Source organism: Hyposmocoma kahamanoa, unplaced genomic scaffold, assembly GCF_003589595.1.
Source record: "Hyposmocoma kahamanoa isolate Upper Pololo Valley unplaced genomic scaffold, ASM358959v1 93, whole genome shotgun sequence".
Taxonomy (NCBI): domain Eukaryota; kingdom Metazoa; phylum Arthropoda; class Insecta; order Lepidoptera; family Cosmopterigidae; genus Hyposmocoma; species Hyposmocoma kahamanoa.
In genome coordinates this window covers 838660-857051 of record NW_020654810.1, presented here as the reverse complement: position 1 = coordinate 857051, position 18392 = coordinate 838660, and the positions used below count along the sequence as shown (strand labels likewise).

General features: G+C 35.8%; 2 protein-coding genes across 2 annotated transcripts in view; both read right to left on the bottom strand.

The window, feature by feature from the left end:
• LOC113237616 (protein tiptop-like) overlaps positions 1-8499 on the bottom strand; it is a 462668-nt gene extending 454169 nt beyond the window's left edge. Inside the window, exon 1 of the mRNA XM_026474212.1 lies at positions 8018-8499. The gene's annotated coding sequence lies outside the window, so the exon portion shown is untranslated. The remainder of the gene's footprint in view (positions 1-8017) is intronic.
• A 6019-nt stretch (positions 8500-14518) lies between these two features.
• On the bottom strand, positions 14519-16962 carry LOC113237574. The gene is made up of 2 exons (XM_026474139.1): positions 16170-16962; positions 14519-14571 (listed from the first exon to the last, which is right to left on the bottom strand). Exons 1-2 carry the CDS (start codon positions 16862-16864, stop codon positions 14532-14534), a joined length of 735 nt encoding a protein of 244 aa, XP_026329924.1. The 5' UTR covers positions 16865-16962; the 3' UTR covers positions 14519-14531.
• Between the last annotated feature and the right edge of the window lie 1430 nt (positions 16963-18392).

The following is an 18392-nucleotide window of genomic DNA, read 5'->3' as shown; positions in this document are numbered from 1 at the left end:
AGAAGATCAACATAGCAGATGTACCAAAATTTTAAAAATTATTACCATTGTAAACTTGAGGATTTAATTAAATTAAAGGTACAGAAGAATACAGAAGAAAGAAAGAATTTACTTAATCATTCTTCTCACTGAAGACTATTTCTCCAGCGTTTCATTGCATAATACTCATTGGAGCCCATTTCTATTTTGTGTTTTATCATGTGTTTCTACATTAACTTAGCGACACAAAGTGTTAATTGTGTCACTTATTAACCTAAACTTAAAAAAACGTTTTACGAACTTGTTTCAACTTGTTTTATTCCAAATCTAATTAATGCGATGATTGTTCGGCAAAAACATAACAATATTTTTGTCGTGCGAAAACAAAATGCATGCATGCGATTGATTTACGTTAAATATAGAGCGCTTCTACAAAAAGCTCGTTCCTTTATCATCACATGTATTGCGTATGTATTGTTACAAGGAAAAGTGTTAAAGTTAATCCATTTAGTTCAAGGGTTCCATATTTGACGGTCCGAAGATCCAAGGGTACACGGGTTCGCCCTACTCTTATACGTTCCTAGGCCAATGTATAAGGATAGGGCGAACGGTGCCAAGCATTTGGGTATAAAGCTAAATTGTCTAACGAAGAACCAATTTAATCAAGGTTATTCATAATCACCGGTATATTCATTATCCCAAACTTGAACGAAAGCACCACGAAAGCATCTGACCAAATATGTAGGTACTTTATTTGTTACCATCCGTCCAGTTTCTAATTTTATTATACTACAAAGAATAACAACATAACACTCATGGAAAAGAATGACTCCTTTCTTGTTTTGATATCGATTACACAATTTTTTTATGACTCAAGTGAGGGGACGAACCGGCACGCCTGTCCATGGCAATTGCAGTGCCACTCAGAGCTTTAAATCGCCAAGATCTGAGAAGCACTGCCACTTCGCCCGTTACCTTGAGACATACTAAGTAGACAAGTCCCACGTGGCTGTAACCACACTTACTAACGCTTCAAAACTAGAATGCAATAATGCTCTTATAATGCATTTATTAGCATTCATCTAAATATAGTATATAAATTTCAAACGGTGGCATGGCCTAGCAGTCTTAGCGTTTGAAATTCTCAAGTTCGACTCCTGGTTACGGTCAGGATAGCTGAAGGTTAATACTGTTGCTCTGGAACTTAGTATGAATGCATGTGTGCAATTGTTGTCATTGCCAACACTAAAAAATATTGTTCTATATAAAAACAACCTCAATCGGCGACTGTCCGGTACGTCGGGCGATATTGATTCGCGGTTGATTGATGACGATTGATTGATTGACGTTGATTGACGGCGACGGCCGCTGGAATTGAATGTTTTGACGCGAATTAATAACGAATATTCAGAGGTAATGCCGCGGTGAATCTAGTGGCTGTGTTGTATGTACGTGCGGGCGGTAACAGAAATATTCAATTGTAACTTACAATTAGTTTTGGATAAACGATCTCTAAGCGTGTCTCAATTCGATTAATTTTACTATTGGGTCGCGATACCATTCCGCTGCATTTTTACGGAATTATTTTTACAAACAAAGAAAACAATTTACAGGATTTCGAACCGCAAATTAACTTGACCTATGAATTCAAAGTTCATAAGGCCTCTCAAGCTGGGACAGTGGTTTCCAATATGGGCCGCACCTCGGAGTTCTTCAGAATTTATGTGGTAAATTTAATTTGAAATTTACCTTGAGCTTTTCGTTAAAGGAAATCATTGTAATGTAACCTAGACGGCGGAGAAGGTTCACAACCCTTCGGAAAACGTGTCAAATTCCCAATCCGCATTGGACTATGGCCTAAACCCTCGCCTGAGAGGAGACCCATGTCCGGCAGCGAGACGTACAAAAGTATTGATGACGAAAGCCAGCCGGACCAAAATATCGAAAGCCAATAAATTAATGTATTCCGTGGAATTTATGAAATAATCCCTTTAGACACGCAGTCGCATCAAGGTATCTCAAGATACATCAAATACAATCAACAGTTTGTCACTGTAGCCTTAGATGTAGCGTTTTCTTCCACACACTACATCTACACTAGTACAAAATATGTTACACGGATGCGCACAGCTGTAAATACATTACTCAAAGAATCACGCGTCACAACGCCACATATCAGCCAATCGCATTGCCTCGATTATGTAACACAACACGTAACAGCATCTTTACAAGTCATTAGACGTCTCCCCCTCATCTCCCCCCAACCCCGGGGACGCCGCACCCGTTTGTAATTAACCGAGGGCCATAAATTGACCGTAACTGTCATATCATATTGATTTAGTCCCGCGGGCGCACACTCGCCTTTCCCGAGTTTTGCTTCCAAGGGGGGAAAAATTAAAATTGTTTGGATTGATGGTATCGGAGTTTTGGGGGAATGTCAGGAGTCTATGTATTATCAGAAAGGGCATGTGTTTCGAGTTTTCGACATGCCGAGGAAAGCTGGAGGATATAAAATCAGAGAGCAGGAAGAAATTTCTGACTGCCCTTGCGTTACGGGTGAAAATATGAAACAGAACCAGGATGAAGTCATTATTGAACACACGCAGTGAACATCTTTTATTCATAATCATGATGATTGTCAATAACTAACATTATTGTGTTCATTGAATGTTGTTGAAATTAACAATTAAATGGTCTTTGATTTCGACAGACAAAAGAAACAGGTAGGTAACATTTATACAAAAAGAAAATATGGAATGAATACAGGAACCGATTACCACACTTAACTCATCAGACGTAAGCATGAATGTGTGCGTCAAATGACCTAATTTAACCCATCCATACATGCGGGATGAGGTGAAGACAGCAATATTGCGCCGCACGCCCAAGTGAGTCTGTCAAAACAACACTAACTAGCGAAATCGAACAACATTTGGCCGGCGAATGATAGAAAACAAACATTTACTTTCCATTCCTAACACATGATCCGATTCAACAAACATTATTGAAAGATTTTACGACCTATCGACATCAAACACGAAAATATCTATTCGGATCAAATTTTGGTACTTATTCCTTTGAAATCTTATGCTGAGTGTTAATTTTTAAAGCGAGACGATTGTGATGTACGCAGATGTAAATCGGCGGCCATGTTTTTGTTTGCCATCAACAATTGCGCACCGGTGTTACCACATTCATGATTCCTTTTTTCTTCGGATTCTTTATTGCTTTATTTACTTTGATTGAACAGATTTCTTTTGTTCTGATTACATAACCAGTTTTGAAGATTTGATCTAATTTTGATCAAACGTGATCCAAAATTGTTAAGGTATTTCATTTGCGCCATCTGATGAGTTTTATATTTTTCAACTTTGATAATAATTTTCCTTAAATAATTTTAATCTTCAAGTAATCCAGAGGTTTAACTCTGTTTTTATGTGTCCGAAACGGAACTAACAATAGTATTTACTAAGCCGTTAAGTCATTTGAATACGTTACGCGCGACCAGTTTCATATCAAACCTAGCTCAGTCATACAATATGGAAAAAAGTTTAATATAATTCGAGAACGGACCATCAATACGTTTGACAAGCCACAATCCAAATTTATTGTCCCACGAAACATGTTTCTAAGTAACGATATCTTGGAACCTCAGGTTCTAAAAATTCCAAGTGATTTCACCTCTTTGTAACGTATCGTATAAATCGTGAAATGTGTCAATTAACTCAAGTTTAATGTTGTATTTATGTAAATTATTGTCTGACGGACATTGTGGGCTAAGACAAAAAGAGACGTTTAAGCTGTGACCGACACGACCGCCGCATTTGTATAAATCGTGTTTTTCCAAAATGTCAGCCGATGGACAAAACCGTCGATCTGTAATGGACGACTGATAGCGTTTATGGGAACACATTAATTAGATATTAGTCGAATTATCTGATTGTATACAGACCGAGCGCCGGAGTGCCCGCTGATGGAATGAAGTGATATCGGTGTCGTATAAAAGTGACAAATTTATGAACAACAGATGTTGTGTTATTTAAATATTTTGAAAATTGGCAATTTTATCACTTTCGGATGTGTGGACGGGCACATTATGATCTAGTGCCAATATTTTAATATAGAAAATGTTTTAGTGAATGATTTAGAGACACAGACACTAACAGTCATGACTTAAAATATTCCAGCGATGGAAAATTCTACCATTATTCGTGTAATGGTAATTAATGATAATATGACATCGCATCATTTAAATAGGTAGTCTCCAGAAAGATCATTACAAATAGTTGAGAGCGAACTCTTGGCAACAGCCCAAATATTGACCGAATAATTTACATCAAATATTTGTTAATTAATACTCGATCACAAAACTTATTATAACCCAAAGCAAATTTAAAACGAATCGAAATACAAATATAATGGGTTATTGGCCTCGTAAAATGTGGACGGTGTTCTTAGGCGTCTTGGATAATTCGAATCAAGTCAAGAATTAGATTTGAATAATTTGATGATAAAGTGTAATAATGACTGTGATACGTTCTACCGTCTCTTTCTTGTTTTTCTGGCGTCAGTTATTGACAACTGCAGCTATTTATTAGTTCGGCATTGACTTAAAAACTGTTTTACCCACATCCTGGTTTTTATTAGGTGTTATTCTGTCTGTTAATATTTTGTTAAGTGCCTCATATTGTGTTTAATGTGCGGACAAATAATCTTGCCTAAAAGCTCAGGTCAAAAACCATATAAAAATTTATTTCGAAAATAACTCTAAAAGGGAATGATTGAAACCACGGCCGTCAGCGATCACTCAATTTTGTAGCCGTAAAAAAAAACCAGTTGTAGGAATCACACATATGAACTAGTGGGAATAAATATGGCGGATGATTTGTAGCGTTATTGACATTGGCTGCGCGGGCGCTGGCGGCCATCTTGTTTGCTAATTGCCAGTTTATGTCATTAAATCAGTCACGCTTCGGTGGAATATCGACGAGTGTGTGATTCTCAACCATTTGTTTTGTCCGACAATTACGCTGTCCGTTTTTTTGTATTCAAATTTATGGGAATTTTTATCTGTCCCATCTACCGCCTAAAAGGCTGAGAGAGACCAAGAGGTTAGTTTAAATATAGTGAAAAGAAAATTATACATCTGCCGGACATAAATCCTGTAAATGTGTTATTGATCCCAACCTATGATTTCACATATGTCACGTTGGTATTATTTATTTTCACCATCGAACACTTGCGGATTTTTATATCTTGATATTACCTACTTGTGTTAAAGAAAAACTATACTTATCATATTTTAATATGGAATTTTTAATCAGATTTGAATGAGAAAAATTACACATACAATTGAAAACTCAATTATAAAACTTTTTTAATATTTTTTTTAATAAATACATTGTCAATTGTCCCTCGTCCATCAGTCTCCACTATTGTGAATTATAATTATAGTTAAATTATGTCTTAAAATATTATAACTAATAAAATTTTACACGTGAATTCACCCTGAGAAATTACGTGAAAATTATTTTTCTTGTTTTTTCCTTCAATTACAATTTACTTGCAAACTCGTAAAACTTTTCAATTATTAAGAACTATAACAATAAATACAGGTTTCGCCTAACTTTACTCGTAAACACTGAATTTATTAATTTGAGCTTAATTGAATCGTGCTCATAGGAGTCTGCTTTATTTTGATTTGCGTCTCTCTCTATTAATTAAAATAATTGTAATAAATAATATCAAATACATTTGTACAACATAATTCATTTTTTAAATTCATATTGTTTTTTTTTTATTTTAAACCTCACCACAGTATCTCATAAAAACAAGATGGCGTCCGAAATTTATTGACAACATGTGACGCGACATCTGCTGTATTACCATTCGCACCTTCGGCATGTCGCTGCTTATTATTACATTTAGTTATTTGTTGTAATAATAAATAGTAGTAATAAAACTTATCATAATTTTATAAATGCTTATGATAGTTATACCTATGAACTAATAAGTTTTGATTCGTATGTCTATTTTTTTTATTAGCAATCGCGTAACAATTTATTACACCACATTTGCACTATGTTAGCCTTGCTTTTAGTTTCGGCTCTGATTAGTATAATTTAAATTAAATATAATTACAGGGATTTTGTTCTTTAATCAAATAAATTCGTATTAAAGACTTATAATTAAAATCAAGGATTTTGAAATAATATCTACATAACACACACAGATATCTACATTACATTTTCATAATGAACCCAAATTAAAATAACAATGCAGTCTTGTGAGCTCATAAATTTAACATTCACTGCAATTACCTGCCTACTTGCAAGTTACTCGAAAAATTCGTTGCAGCCTAATAGTTTTAGCCCCTCGCCTGAGAGGAGACCCGTGCCCAGCAGTGGAACGTATAAATGATGACGATGATGAAGTTAGTCAAAATCACATTTGTTTTTGCACAAACGTAAGAGATAAAAATGAACAACACTTTTTAATTGGACGTAGTTAAGCAAAAAGGTCCAATCCACAAAATTATCAAAACATGAGTCATATGTATTAAACGGTTCCTAAAGTGTAGTCTCTTAGATCAGCAAAAAAATCCAACATATAAACATAAATAAATATCTCTGGAGTTACATGACATTATAAGTTTTGAAAATAAAACAACAGTGAGAAACACTTTTCAACGTCAAACTGCCATATCTCGAAAGTGACTGGATGTGCATTGGATCCTTTCTGTGTAACTACGTCCAATTGTACCTAATATACGGAACACAAAAACAGCTATATAATTATGCATATTGAATTATGAAAATGAACGAAACTACAAAGCACGAGGTGCATAAAGAGACATTTTTCAAAATGTGTAAGTAAATAATTTTATTGTATTTATTTAATTAAGCGAATAGATCGACTCAAAATTGGAATACTTGATATGGTAATTCAAAACCTGGTGTAATGTTTATAAGTGCCATCCCTCTCTCTCGCCCCGCCCCTCCCTAGACGCGCGGCAGACGGGGGGCACGCGAGTCCTTCCGAATGACGACTGCACAGCTTTACAAAAATAAAGATGGCGGATCGAAAAATCCTTCGCTTTTACATACTTAGTTGTGACAGCTTAAAGTTTTTGTTACGCAATTCTTTGTTTCTTTTTATTGCATTCTTAATATATTTTGCAAAGGGTGTGTGTAGGAGATAAATTTACATTTTTTTTAAGAAATATTCCGTTATAATTTTATAAATTACTTTAACAGTCGTTATTCTTTTCATTAAGCTAATTTTTACATTATTTACTCATTGTTAAAATTACGTAAATGTAAAGTAAATGAAAAATATCATAATTAGCCAGTTGTTTACTTAATAATTTGTATAATAGTTCACAGTACTCGTAAGACTTTTATTCAAAAGTTACACTAATCAAGGACACACGATAAATTATATTCTATTTTAATAAAAATTTTTACATACGACTATCAATTAGCTTATTAAAATTTATTCAGTATTTGAACACATTAACTTTAACATAAATAAATAAATAATAAAGTATTAAATAAATTATTTATGTGAGGCAGTAATATTTAATTAGTATTCATTCATATTTTTTGCATTTGATATTAGTAATATAAGTTTTAGAAATTTGTTTTCTAAATGTTAGAATAGACATTTATACTCGTCTGATTAATTCTCTCTGTATTAATACTTTAAAAGGTTTAACTAGATTTAATGTGGAAAATTCGTTATTCATTCCTTTTTCGTGTCGCGGCGAGCGCACAGTACCGGCACCGGCCGTCTCCGATAGCTCACTAAATTTACAGCCACCGTTCCCAAAGTTTTCCGAACCTATCACGCTTGCAAACTTGTAAACACTCCATAAACTCTCCCAATTTAACATCAACTCACTAAATAACTCACCATTACACTAAAAAAACCCTAAGAAAACAATAGAACAAACAAAAAGTAATTAAAAATACACATAACGTGTAAATATTTCCAAGAATTTCGTACGTGATGTTGGTTTTTCTTAATTTATGCTCACCTCTCGCCCAACAAATATTTCTATGTGTCGACAGCGTTATAGACTCCGTTCCACCTGTCACCACGAGCACCTAAGCAAGCAGTACCACTCCAAAGCTCCTCGGGTATCCTTTGTTTTCCAAACTTCTGTTTGTTTTCTACATACGTGAAACGAATTCCTTAGCACATCAAACACCATGTAAGATGTCGTCGAACCTTCCAATCCATCAATAGGAAACTTAAACAAATCAACCGTATTTGAACAGATGGGCCGCGACGGTTTCTCGAAGCGAATATGATATTTCACGTACCACAAGTACCTATGTTATTTTGTTGTACTATTGGGTCACTACACTGAAAGCACTTTGGGGTGAGTTGTGCGGGCACTTTTTTAATTTTTGGCACTGGCACGTGAACCGGTGGCGGTTTTGCGAGGTCGTATCGCGCGCGTGAATCGGAGCGACGCGGAACAACACGGGTGGCGTGGTCGCGTTGCGCGCCGCGGCCGGAATGACGCGCCGCGAGCGAGACGGCTACGCCAGCGCCAACGGCCGCTCGCTGTACTACACCACTCAATCAAACGTCGGTCGTGATAAGGTGCATTCATTTTTTGCAATGCAACACGATTTTATTTTGTTTTTTACTCGATGCTCGGATGTTCAAAATTATTACAGGGTGTTTTGCCTCATGAGTCTTTTGTTTTTTTGTTTTTGCATTTATGGAAAACAAACTTTCCGCTGCAAATACTTTTAGGGGTGTGCTCGAAGTGCGAAAATAATGAAAAGTTTGGTGTGTTCAAGAAAAAATGTTAAAAGTAAAAATCTGTACGCATGTTGTAGAGACGGCAATCATTAAAGCTTATATTATAAACCTTGTATTTGATTTCGAAGTAGTGTAAACAAAAGATTGACGAGAACAAAATAATCATAACACAATTTCATTTATTTTTCTCAAAAAATATTCGGCAACTTAAAAACAGAAATTGATTCCAGAACACTGCAAAAAGTAAAGGCGCGATAGAGCAGGCGGCGGATGCCGTGACCTTGCAGCGGTGTGCAGCGGCGTGCAGTATCGCGGTCTCGCTCGCACGCGCGGGGCGGCGTCACTGGCCCCGCCCCCCGCCCACCGCACCTCCCGCTTTTTACCTTTTTTCCCGCGTAACTCACTTTCGTTTCGACTATTGTATTTAAGTACGTTTGTTTTGAATTTGTGATTAGTTATTTTACCGACATTAAAATTAAACTCTAACGTTTTCAAGTAGTTTTTGCAATAATGAGATAAGAGTTAAATTAACAGCCGGCAGCCTATTAGGGCAAACGGTTGAAAAAGCTCATGCAAATGTTGTTAAATGTGTATTACTTCGTAATTTCCTTTACTACTTGGAATTTGTTCATTAATTTCTCGTTATTAACGTTTTACGTCACGAGTATGCCGCAATATTAGAATGAAAAAGTAAAATAAGCATATTCGCAATTAATTAAACAAAGTATTATTAGTACGTAATAGCTGTAGAGCTCTCTGTGAAAGAGTTCGTCCGGGGAAGTACTGCCACCTTGCCTGTTTCTGCCGCAAAGCGGGGTGCTGGTGACATTACAGGCACATGGGACTTTTCGACTTATGTCTCAGGGTGACGTGCGCAGTGGCAGTGCCCCTCAGATCTTTGCGATTTAAAGCTCTGAGTGGCACTGCAGCCATCAGGCGCACGACTTGTTCGCCTGATAACAAAAGTATAAGGCGTTTAGAACAGACAATGAAAACAATCAAAATACATAAGATGTTTTTTAGTGACGAGAGATTCAAAATGGCGGAAAAAATGACAGAAAATTAAACTATTGAAGAAAAATTACAATCTAACTTAAGAACCTTTTATTGGAAAAGTCCCTTTACTCAGTAACACAGTACTTAATAAATAATTAAATTTTTAAATTTAGATATTAATGGATTTGACATTCACCGTATTATTATAATTAAATATTATTAGTTATTAAGAATCTACATTGACATTTTCCTGTAAACACTTGACATTGTTAGTTTAATTCAATTATGTTTAGTTTCATTCGTTATGTTGATTTATATATGTGCACTTATGACTTACTATTATATAATTATTTCTTTATTTGATAGAAATAAAGAAACTAAAATATGGCGGTATGGCCAATTAGACGCCTTAGCCTGTCTTGAAGGACAAAAAATGTTAAGAAATCGATTTTTCATTATTTTTCTATTGATTCTATCAAGAATCTAGATTAAAATCCATTTTTTTATGAATCGATCATTGTCCTATTTTATGTTACGCATAAATTTAAAAAGCAAGCGCGGAGAGCAATGTTGGGAAAGGTCAACCTTGGCCAGATTAAGGGTGTTTTTATAAAGACACAGTCAAAAGTATCAAAAACAAACGAGCGTTTACAAAGACTGAAATCAGTGGAGGAAGCAAAAGAAGTTTATAATGTCATTCGTAACTTAATTTACAGAGACGTAAATGTATGACGTTACAAAGTGACTAAGTTTCGGATGTCACTCAGACACGTAATAATATTTGAAGCTGCTCGTCGCCGTGTCTTACGACCCGTGAGCACTTTTTACGACCCCCGTAAAACGCCATTTTTGCACATAGACCTTTATTGAACGCTAGGTCGTTTATTAAGCATGACATAGACAATTCTCACTTACCGAACCATTACCACACACAAAAATATCCGCATATTTAATTTTTTAATATACAACGTGCAACGTATCTATGTAAATTACTGTTTTTTATCTACTGATGTACATTGTTGATACTTATCTATGGAAAAGCAGTAACCGGCAACGTACCTACATATAAAGCACTTGCAAAATCGTACAGTAAACCCTGTAGTTGGTTATTTGTGATCCATACAGTAAAACGGGGTACTCCGAGGGTACTATCATGTTTTAATATTTACTTTTACGATAAAAGCTGTTGCTGTTCATGAACGGGTTAAGTGACGTATTTTTCTCGGCCTATTGTTGTATGACTACCTAATACCTATGTGTATATATATATATATATATATATATTTGTTGTTCAATAGCAGTACCTACAGCTCCTTGTGAAAGAGTGCGTCCAGGGAATTACTGCCATCTTAGTTATTTCTTCCGCCAAGCAGTGATGTGAGCATCACTTGGTATTTAAAAAAAAACCGCGGAAGGGACCGTATAATGTAAAACCCGAAGGCTACAGTTGCGTTCTGAATTCCGAAATACGAAACGGAACTTAGGTCCAAGACATCGGAAAACAACTGTGCTAAAAAGGAGGAACTCCCCTTAATATGGTGGAACGGTTTTTTTTTTCGTTTTATCTCAACTCTATGTAAGTTTCTTTACCTGTCTAGGATGTTATCAACAGATAACTGTTTGCTATTGTTTTTATAGTTTTGAAGGAATTTTTTTGTTCTATTCTTAAGTTTCTGGCTTCTCTTGAAGAATGTTACCAATGTCTAAGTCAGTCAGGGAGTTACACTTTTTTTAATGTTTAATTAATTAACACAGCTCTTTAGTCTATTCCGGTTTCTGGAACAATACAAAACAGCACGATATACCATCGCCATTAAAGATATTTAAATAAATAAGTTTTACAATTTAAATTTGTTAATACTAATACAATTTAAGAGGGGATTTGTAAAAACAAATAACAGAAAGTGAAAATTTTTCGAATGTGGAAGACTATCATAAATAGGACATAATCTGACAGGGCAGCTGAAAAATATATGGTCTGGGGTGCCATCATCCAGGCCACATTCTCAGATCGAATTATCCCGTATTCTAAGTTTTGCCAGGTGGACCGGGGTGCAGGCGAAGATGTTTGCGTATTTATGTTATAGAAGCTTCTAATTCGAATATTGACATAGTAGCCTATATATATTTTTTATTATTAAAAGTCACAACAGTAACACATTACAACATTTACCTGCTATTGTTGTTCTAGTATCTATTATGTTGTAATATTCCAATCTTTAATAAAAAATAATCAAGACAGTCATAACGGACAATGTAGACGCTTATACAATAAGATTCCTCTTGATATACCAAATCTGCCATTTACGAGGTTTAAAATAATAGTGACATAAGTAGGCTAAAAGCAAGGCAGAACATAATGCGAGGGGTCGTGATGAGATGGAGAGAGAGTGGCAGAAACAGTGACAGAAACGTGTGATTCAGCAGCAAACAAGAAGTAGCAATGGATCTCCTTGCGAAGTACCTCTCTTCCCTCGTCCAAGTAGGTACCTATTTCTGCCGCCAAGCAGTATTATTATTTTTTTACACACTCAACGTAGCCCCTAGCACTAGGGAAACCCTGCGTCGATGCCATAGACACACACATAGACAACTACAAATTACACTCAAACTCACGAGATAAATAAATATAGGCCATAGAAATATATCTACCGGCCCGGGAATCGAATTGCATGGCAATCCGGCATGGTAACCGCTCGGCCACGGAGGCAGAGGAGGTTTTAAAGGGTAGATAAGTGTGCTGGTGAAATTGCAAGCACACGGGACTTGTCAACATATGTCTCAGGGGGACGGGTGACTGTCACTGCAGTGCCCCTCAGATCTTTGCTATATAAAGCTTTAAGCGACACTGTACTTCTTATTGACAAGCGTATCGCTTACCACCAGGCGCACTACCTGCATGCCCCGTTACTTGTATAATAAAAAAGCGAGATAAGTCTATGTCTTCAAAACCGCGAGCCGTAAGGAGGCGGGCAAGCTCAAAATTGTAGTGGTTGGCACTACACTTTTGATCTTGCCCACCTATTTACGTCCTCTTTTAAAATTCAATTGTGGTTTTAAAGTATAAGTTTTAAAGTTGAATTTTAAACAGGACGTAAATATTTCAAAACTGTAGTTAAAAATTAAAATATGATCCCTTGAAAAATCTTCCGAAATGGTGCTTTCGCCCTTTCAAAAAACCGACGATGTACAAAAGTTAGTTTTCTATATTGACACGGCCGGAGAACAAACCCTCAGAGATGGCGACACCATGAAAACCGATATGCAACCGGTATACGACCGCGGAGGTCGTCAAAACAACAAGAGACCTATATCCAGCAGTAAGTGAATTCTGGCAGTAGATGATGATGGTGAATAAAATATTGATTAAAAAATTAGCAACTTGTAATATTGGTTAATTTTATTACAGTTTTCTACACAAAATAATATAATCGACAATGAGCTCACGTTAAAAAAGATGAAAATTGAATCATCCTCTTTAATTACAAATAGATCTATGTATACAGACCTTAAAAAGAATTGGTAATACCTTTTATCGAGTCCTTAGGTTTTCGCGATTTTTACATATAGAAACGTTACCGATATCTAATATTAACGCAAACCACCTACTTTTCAATATCACAGTTACAGAAACCATTATTAAATACCTTATTTTTAATATTCCAAAGAACTTGATGAATATACCATCTCGGTCAGCCGTGGCCATGAAACTCGTAAAGGGCCCGAAACGTAGGTTTGTTGGAAAAAAACAAATAAACGCGAAGATCCAAAAACAAAATGGTTTCATTTCCTATAATACTTTTCTAATTGAATTTTTTAATTTAATTGCATGTTTTTGAAGCCGAAAACTTTAGCGAAATCGCTGAAAAGAAAGAAAGAAGTACTAAGACAGTGATAGGAATAACAATAATATTAATGAATTCAAAAATCTGAAAGCAATCGTAAATGATATCAGAAAAATATGAAGCTAAACCTTCCCTCCATATCACTCAGTGGCATCCGATACCAGCTTTACAATAAAAATAATTTTTTATATGAGATCCTATAGAGTAGGAACGTGCATGGAATCGATTGAACTGACTCCTTCGACTTATGAATTAAAAGGGTAATTGAGTTGCTTCATTGAAATTAATTTTGTATTCTAATCATCAATCTGTTGTTAAGCGGGGAAATTAGTTAAGATTAACTTAACTTAACACTTATTTTTTTAGGTTTTCGCGATTGTTACACATAGGAAATGAAACTATTTTTCCGGATTTAAATCGCGTATATTTGTTTTTTCAAACAAATCAACGTTTCGGGCCCTCTACAGGTCCCATGGTCACGGTAGGCCCTTTATAGGTCCCATTCACAGTTGAAAAACAAATATAGGGTAAAACTAGACAATACGCCCCACTTTTTTTTAGAGTTCAATGAAATCAAATTCTGGAGATATTCAATCAATATCTTTATTTTGGAACAATATTTGGTATTTTAGGAACTATTTGTGAATTATTTAAAGTAATACAGACCAATAAATGCCTTTTGGTGACAATTTTTTTTAAAGATGAGGTGGGGCGTTTTGTAAAATGACTGTTGGCTAATATGCCTCACTAGTATTACAAAATGCCCCAGTTTAAAAATCACATTTTCTTGCTATTCTTATGCTAAATGAACTACTTATAAAGGCAAAAATTCAGTCTTAATATTATTTTGTATCTAAAAATTCTAAAAATCTACCTATATTATACGAAAAGAAATTAAAAAAAAAATCAAAAATGCAAATGCTTCTTTCAAAATCACAGTTTTCTTACTGGCATTAATTTTGTACTACGATAAATCAGTCTTCAAACATTTAACATTAGGTATAGGACTATTTCTTGACAGTTACTCTTTTTGCTTTTCGACCACAGCGATTGCATAAAGGGTTATACATGGTACAAAACTCATGCAACCATGCAGAACACGACGTACACTGAATCCAGTCTTCTGACGATTTCGTATGAAAATAATTTTCGGTGCATTCCGCACATCTGTCTGTGTCTTCATCGGATATTTCATCCTCTGAAACAACTGATATATTTTCATCGTTAGTATCAGATGAAGATGAGTATTCTATCTTCTTTTTTTTTTGTAGTTTTGAAGGATCTTTCTTTAATTTTTTTTGTCGACTTCTGTCTTTTTCTACAATTGTTTTTTGCTTCTTTGTGCGACTTTTATGACTTTCATTTACTTTTCTCTTTCTGGCGCTCGTGTTTTGTCTTAGTTTCCCAGCTTCAACTTTCTGTTTCTTTTTATCTGCAATTAATTTTCTTTTTTGTATATGCTCATCAGAAGTTAGAATAACGGCTTTTTGCTTCTTTTTTGATAGTACGAATGGCAGTTTCGGTACAGGATGGATTTCACTTAAAATTTTGGAAGGCGTATCTTTGGAGTCGGCAGTTACGGTCTTTTCAGGTATTATTTGTTCAATCAGATCCATGTCATTTAATTCAATGCTATATGGTTCAGTAGGACGCTTCTGCGGACATTTTTTGGGGGTTGCTGGAGAAAGAGTCATTATTTGTATCGGTGAATGAATAGCACTTGTAGAATCATCTGACTTGTTTTTATTGGCTGTTTGTTCTTCAAAATTAGCTTCAAGTTCAGGAACGCGACAACGAAGCGGCGAATGTATTGTCGCTGTGGTGACCAAAATATTACCAGATCCTTGTTCACTGGGTGATGTGGGTGTTGACGCAGTAGTCATCAAAACGTACTCGGAACGATGTTGTTTTGAAGTTTCGGCCTCCAGTTCAAGGTTGATCTGCTGTGACGCTATGGGTAAATCTGGAAGTGTAGCCGAAGGACCTACAAGCAATGACATGGACTCTGTCAAAGTATCATCTTCATCATTTGGGGCGTTTTCGACCAAATCTTGCTCTCGCAAAGAATCTGACAAGGAGAAGTAGTGTTCAGGAATAGCACTAGGGTTGAAGGGATAGATTCCACACGACTTCAAGGCTGATACGCCATTTCGTATAGTAGCAGCTTTACCCCAAGCCCCGCCGATCAGTTTTGAAACGTCATATCGTGTCAGTTTCTTATCTTTATTTCTTACCATCCATGCTCTTGCTTCTTGAGCAAAGTACATCTTCAGAGGACGAAAAAATGCTCTATCTAGTGGTTGAAGGGCGTGTGTTGTGTGACTAGGGAGACACAACAATATCACGTTGTTTTCTTTGGCCACTTCCAGTAGTCGTATGTTATTACTGTGCGAGCTGTGTCCATCTAAAACCAACAGCGTCTTTCTTTGACTTTTGTGGCGTAGAAACACTTCTTCAAACCACTTCATGAAAAGATCTGAATTAATGTAGGAAGACTTTTTATTCATAAAAACTTGGGATCCAGGGGGGAGTCCCTCGGAAAACTGTGGCTTACTATATGTTCCTTTGTATATCAGTACTGGAGGAATAAAGTTTCCTTGGGCATTGCAGCAAGCAATAACTGTGACATTTTCCCCTTTTTCACAGCTAGTGAGCGTGAAAACGTCTCTGGCTCCTTTTGTGGCTACCACTTTGCCAGCTTTATTGTTCACTTGGATGCCAGACTCGTCCATATTATATATGTCTTCAGGGTGGTTGGCAAAATCATTTTTTTCATAGAGTTTGGTTAGTAAATCGAAAAAGTATTTGACGTCCTCTCGATTAACTCCATAAGCCCGAGCAAGCGATAATCCTTCTGACTGTCTCGTACTTAATTCAGGGTTACGTTTCATAAATCCCATAAACCAGGTGTTGCCCGCAGATGCCGAACTTTCTAAAAATGGATTTTTTATTTCAAGTTTCTTTGCTATTTGAAATGCCATCTCTTTAACATCTTTTCTCTCTGGGGCAAATCCAACTTGTTCTAATTTTTTTATATGAGCAACTATCTTTTTTTCATGCTCGATGGAAAATACTGGGTTGCGACCAAGGGGAACCTTTAATTTTCCAGATAGAAGATGCCTTCTGAGTGTCCGAGATGGGATTTTGAAAGTTCTGGAAGCTTCATTGACACCCATTACTTTATTTCGAACTTTCTCCATAGCCTTTTCCAGGTCTTCCGACGCCCATGACGCTCTCAGAGTACTTCTTTGGTATTTTCGAGGCATTATCTGTAATAAATTTCTAAACTATGTAATTTTGGTTTAGTTGAAATGCTGGGGCGTATTATAAAACAACACGTGGAGCATATTGTAAATTTCGATTTTTAAAACGCCCCACCAACGTCAAGACGACACGTTCAAGGTTATAATTGTAGGTACAATAAGAAAACAAAGTAAATTTATCGTGTTTTACTATGATACCTGTCAATCCAATAAGAAATACAAAACAACTAATGTATGAGAAAAATGCTGAAACTCACCACAAATTGTTTTAATGCACAAAACCTTCGATTTGAATTTTTTCTCTTGTGATGTTCGAGAATCACGTGTGGACGCCAGCCATGTTGTCCGACGACTATTGTCTACTAGTGTGCGTTGTGTGCGTTTCGTAGCTGTCTTAATGTGCATATTATTGAAGTGGGGCGTTTTGTCAACTGGGGCGTATTACCTAGTTTTACCCTACACGATTTAAATCCGAAAAAATAATTTCATTTCCTATAGTAAACACTTATATTATTGGATATTTTTTAAAACGGATTTTTTTTTCTCAAAGTATGGTGCTGGATGGAGTAATATTGTAATAGTCATATTTTACCCGATTTGGCATACGAAATAGTACTTAAAATCAATGAAGTTTTAGTTGGTGTAATTAGAAGAGTTTTAGTTTTTCGCGTTTTTTAATTTTCTGACACCTAATCAAAAATAAAAGAAATAAGTAAATAAAATAAAATACGTAATTTTATTTTTATTCATTCATCTTTATAGTATATTTAAAATTTTCATTTGTTTACATATAAAAGCGGTAGTAGCGTAGTGGAGAATGATTGGCTCTCAATTGAAAGGTCGACGGTTCGAATCTCCGTGGCGGTATGTGCAGTAAGCATGAGTTTAATTTCAAATTTATGTGCATTTGTGCATGTTTCGTAGTATGCAATACCTCTCGCTAATGATGAATTGAAATGCTTAACCTTAATGTAATATTTACAGGAGACCCGTATCCAGCAGCATGACATATAATGTATTGACGATGATGATGATCGTGATTCGTACACAGCCCGGCTGAAAAAATATATATCAAAAATGTTCTCATCGATTGACTCACAGCAATGAGTCAATATTCCCCTCACTAATAATTAAAATATCCTTTTATATGCGCGTTTTTGAATCCGACTTCGCCGTAAGTTCCGCACTTTATGCGCGGCCGACACATGACAGGCTGCGTCAGTAATTGCAACTTAATCGTGTGCAGGTCGATGACTTCGACAGATTATGGGTGTTATGTGGAGATGTATGGGTGATTGGTGATTGGTCTTTATGGATTAGGTTCAGTTGATTGAGAAAGGTTTTTATGGACATGTATACCCATACTTACGCCTTTGAATCCAATGAATTTGTAGGATAGGCAAGACTATCAATCGGCACTCTGCTCTATCTTAGCCTCAATCAAACCTCTCTTGCCTCAATTACATTCATTGATCCTCTCATATACATCCTTCTATACTTCTCACAAAGTCATTACGAACTCTAGCTTTTT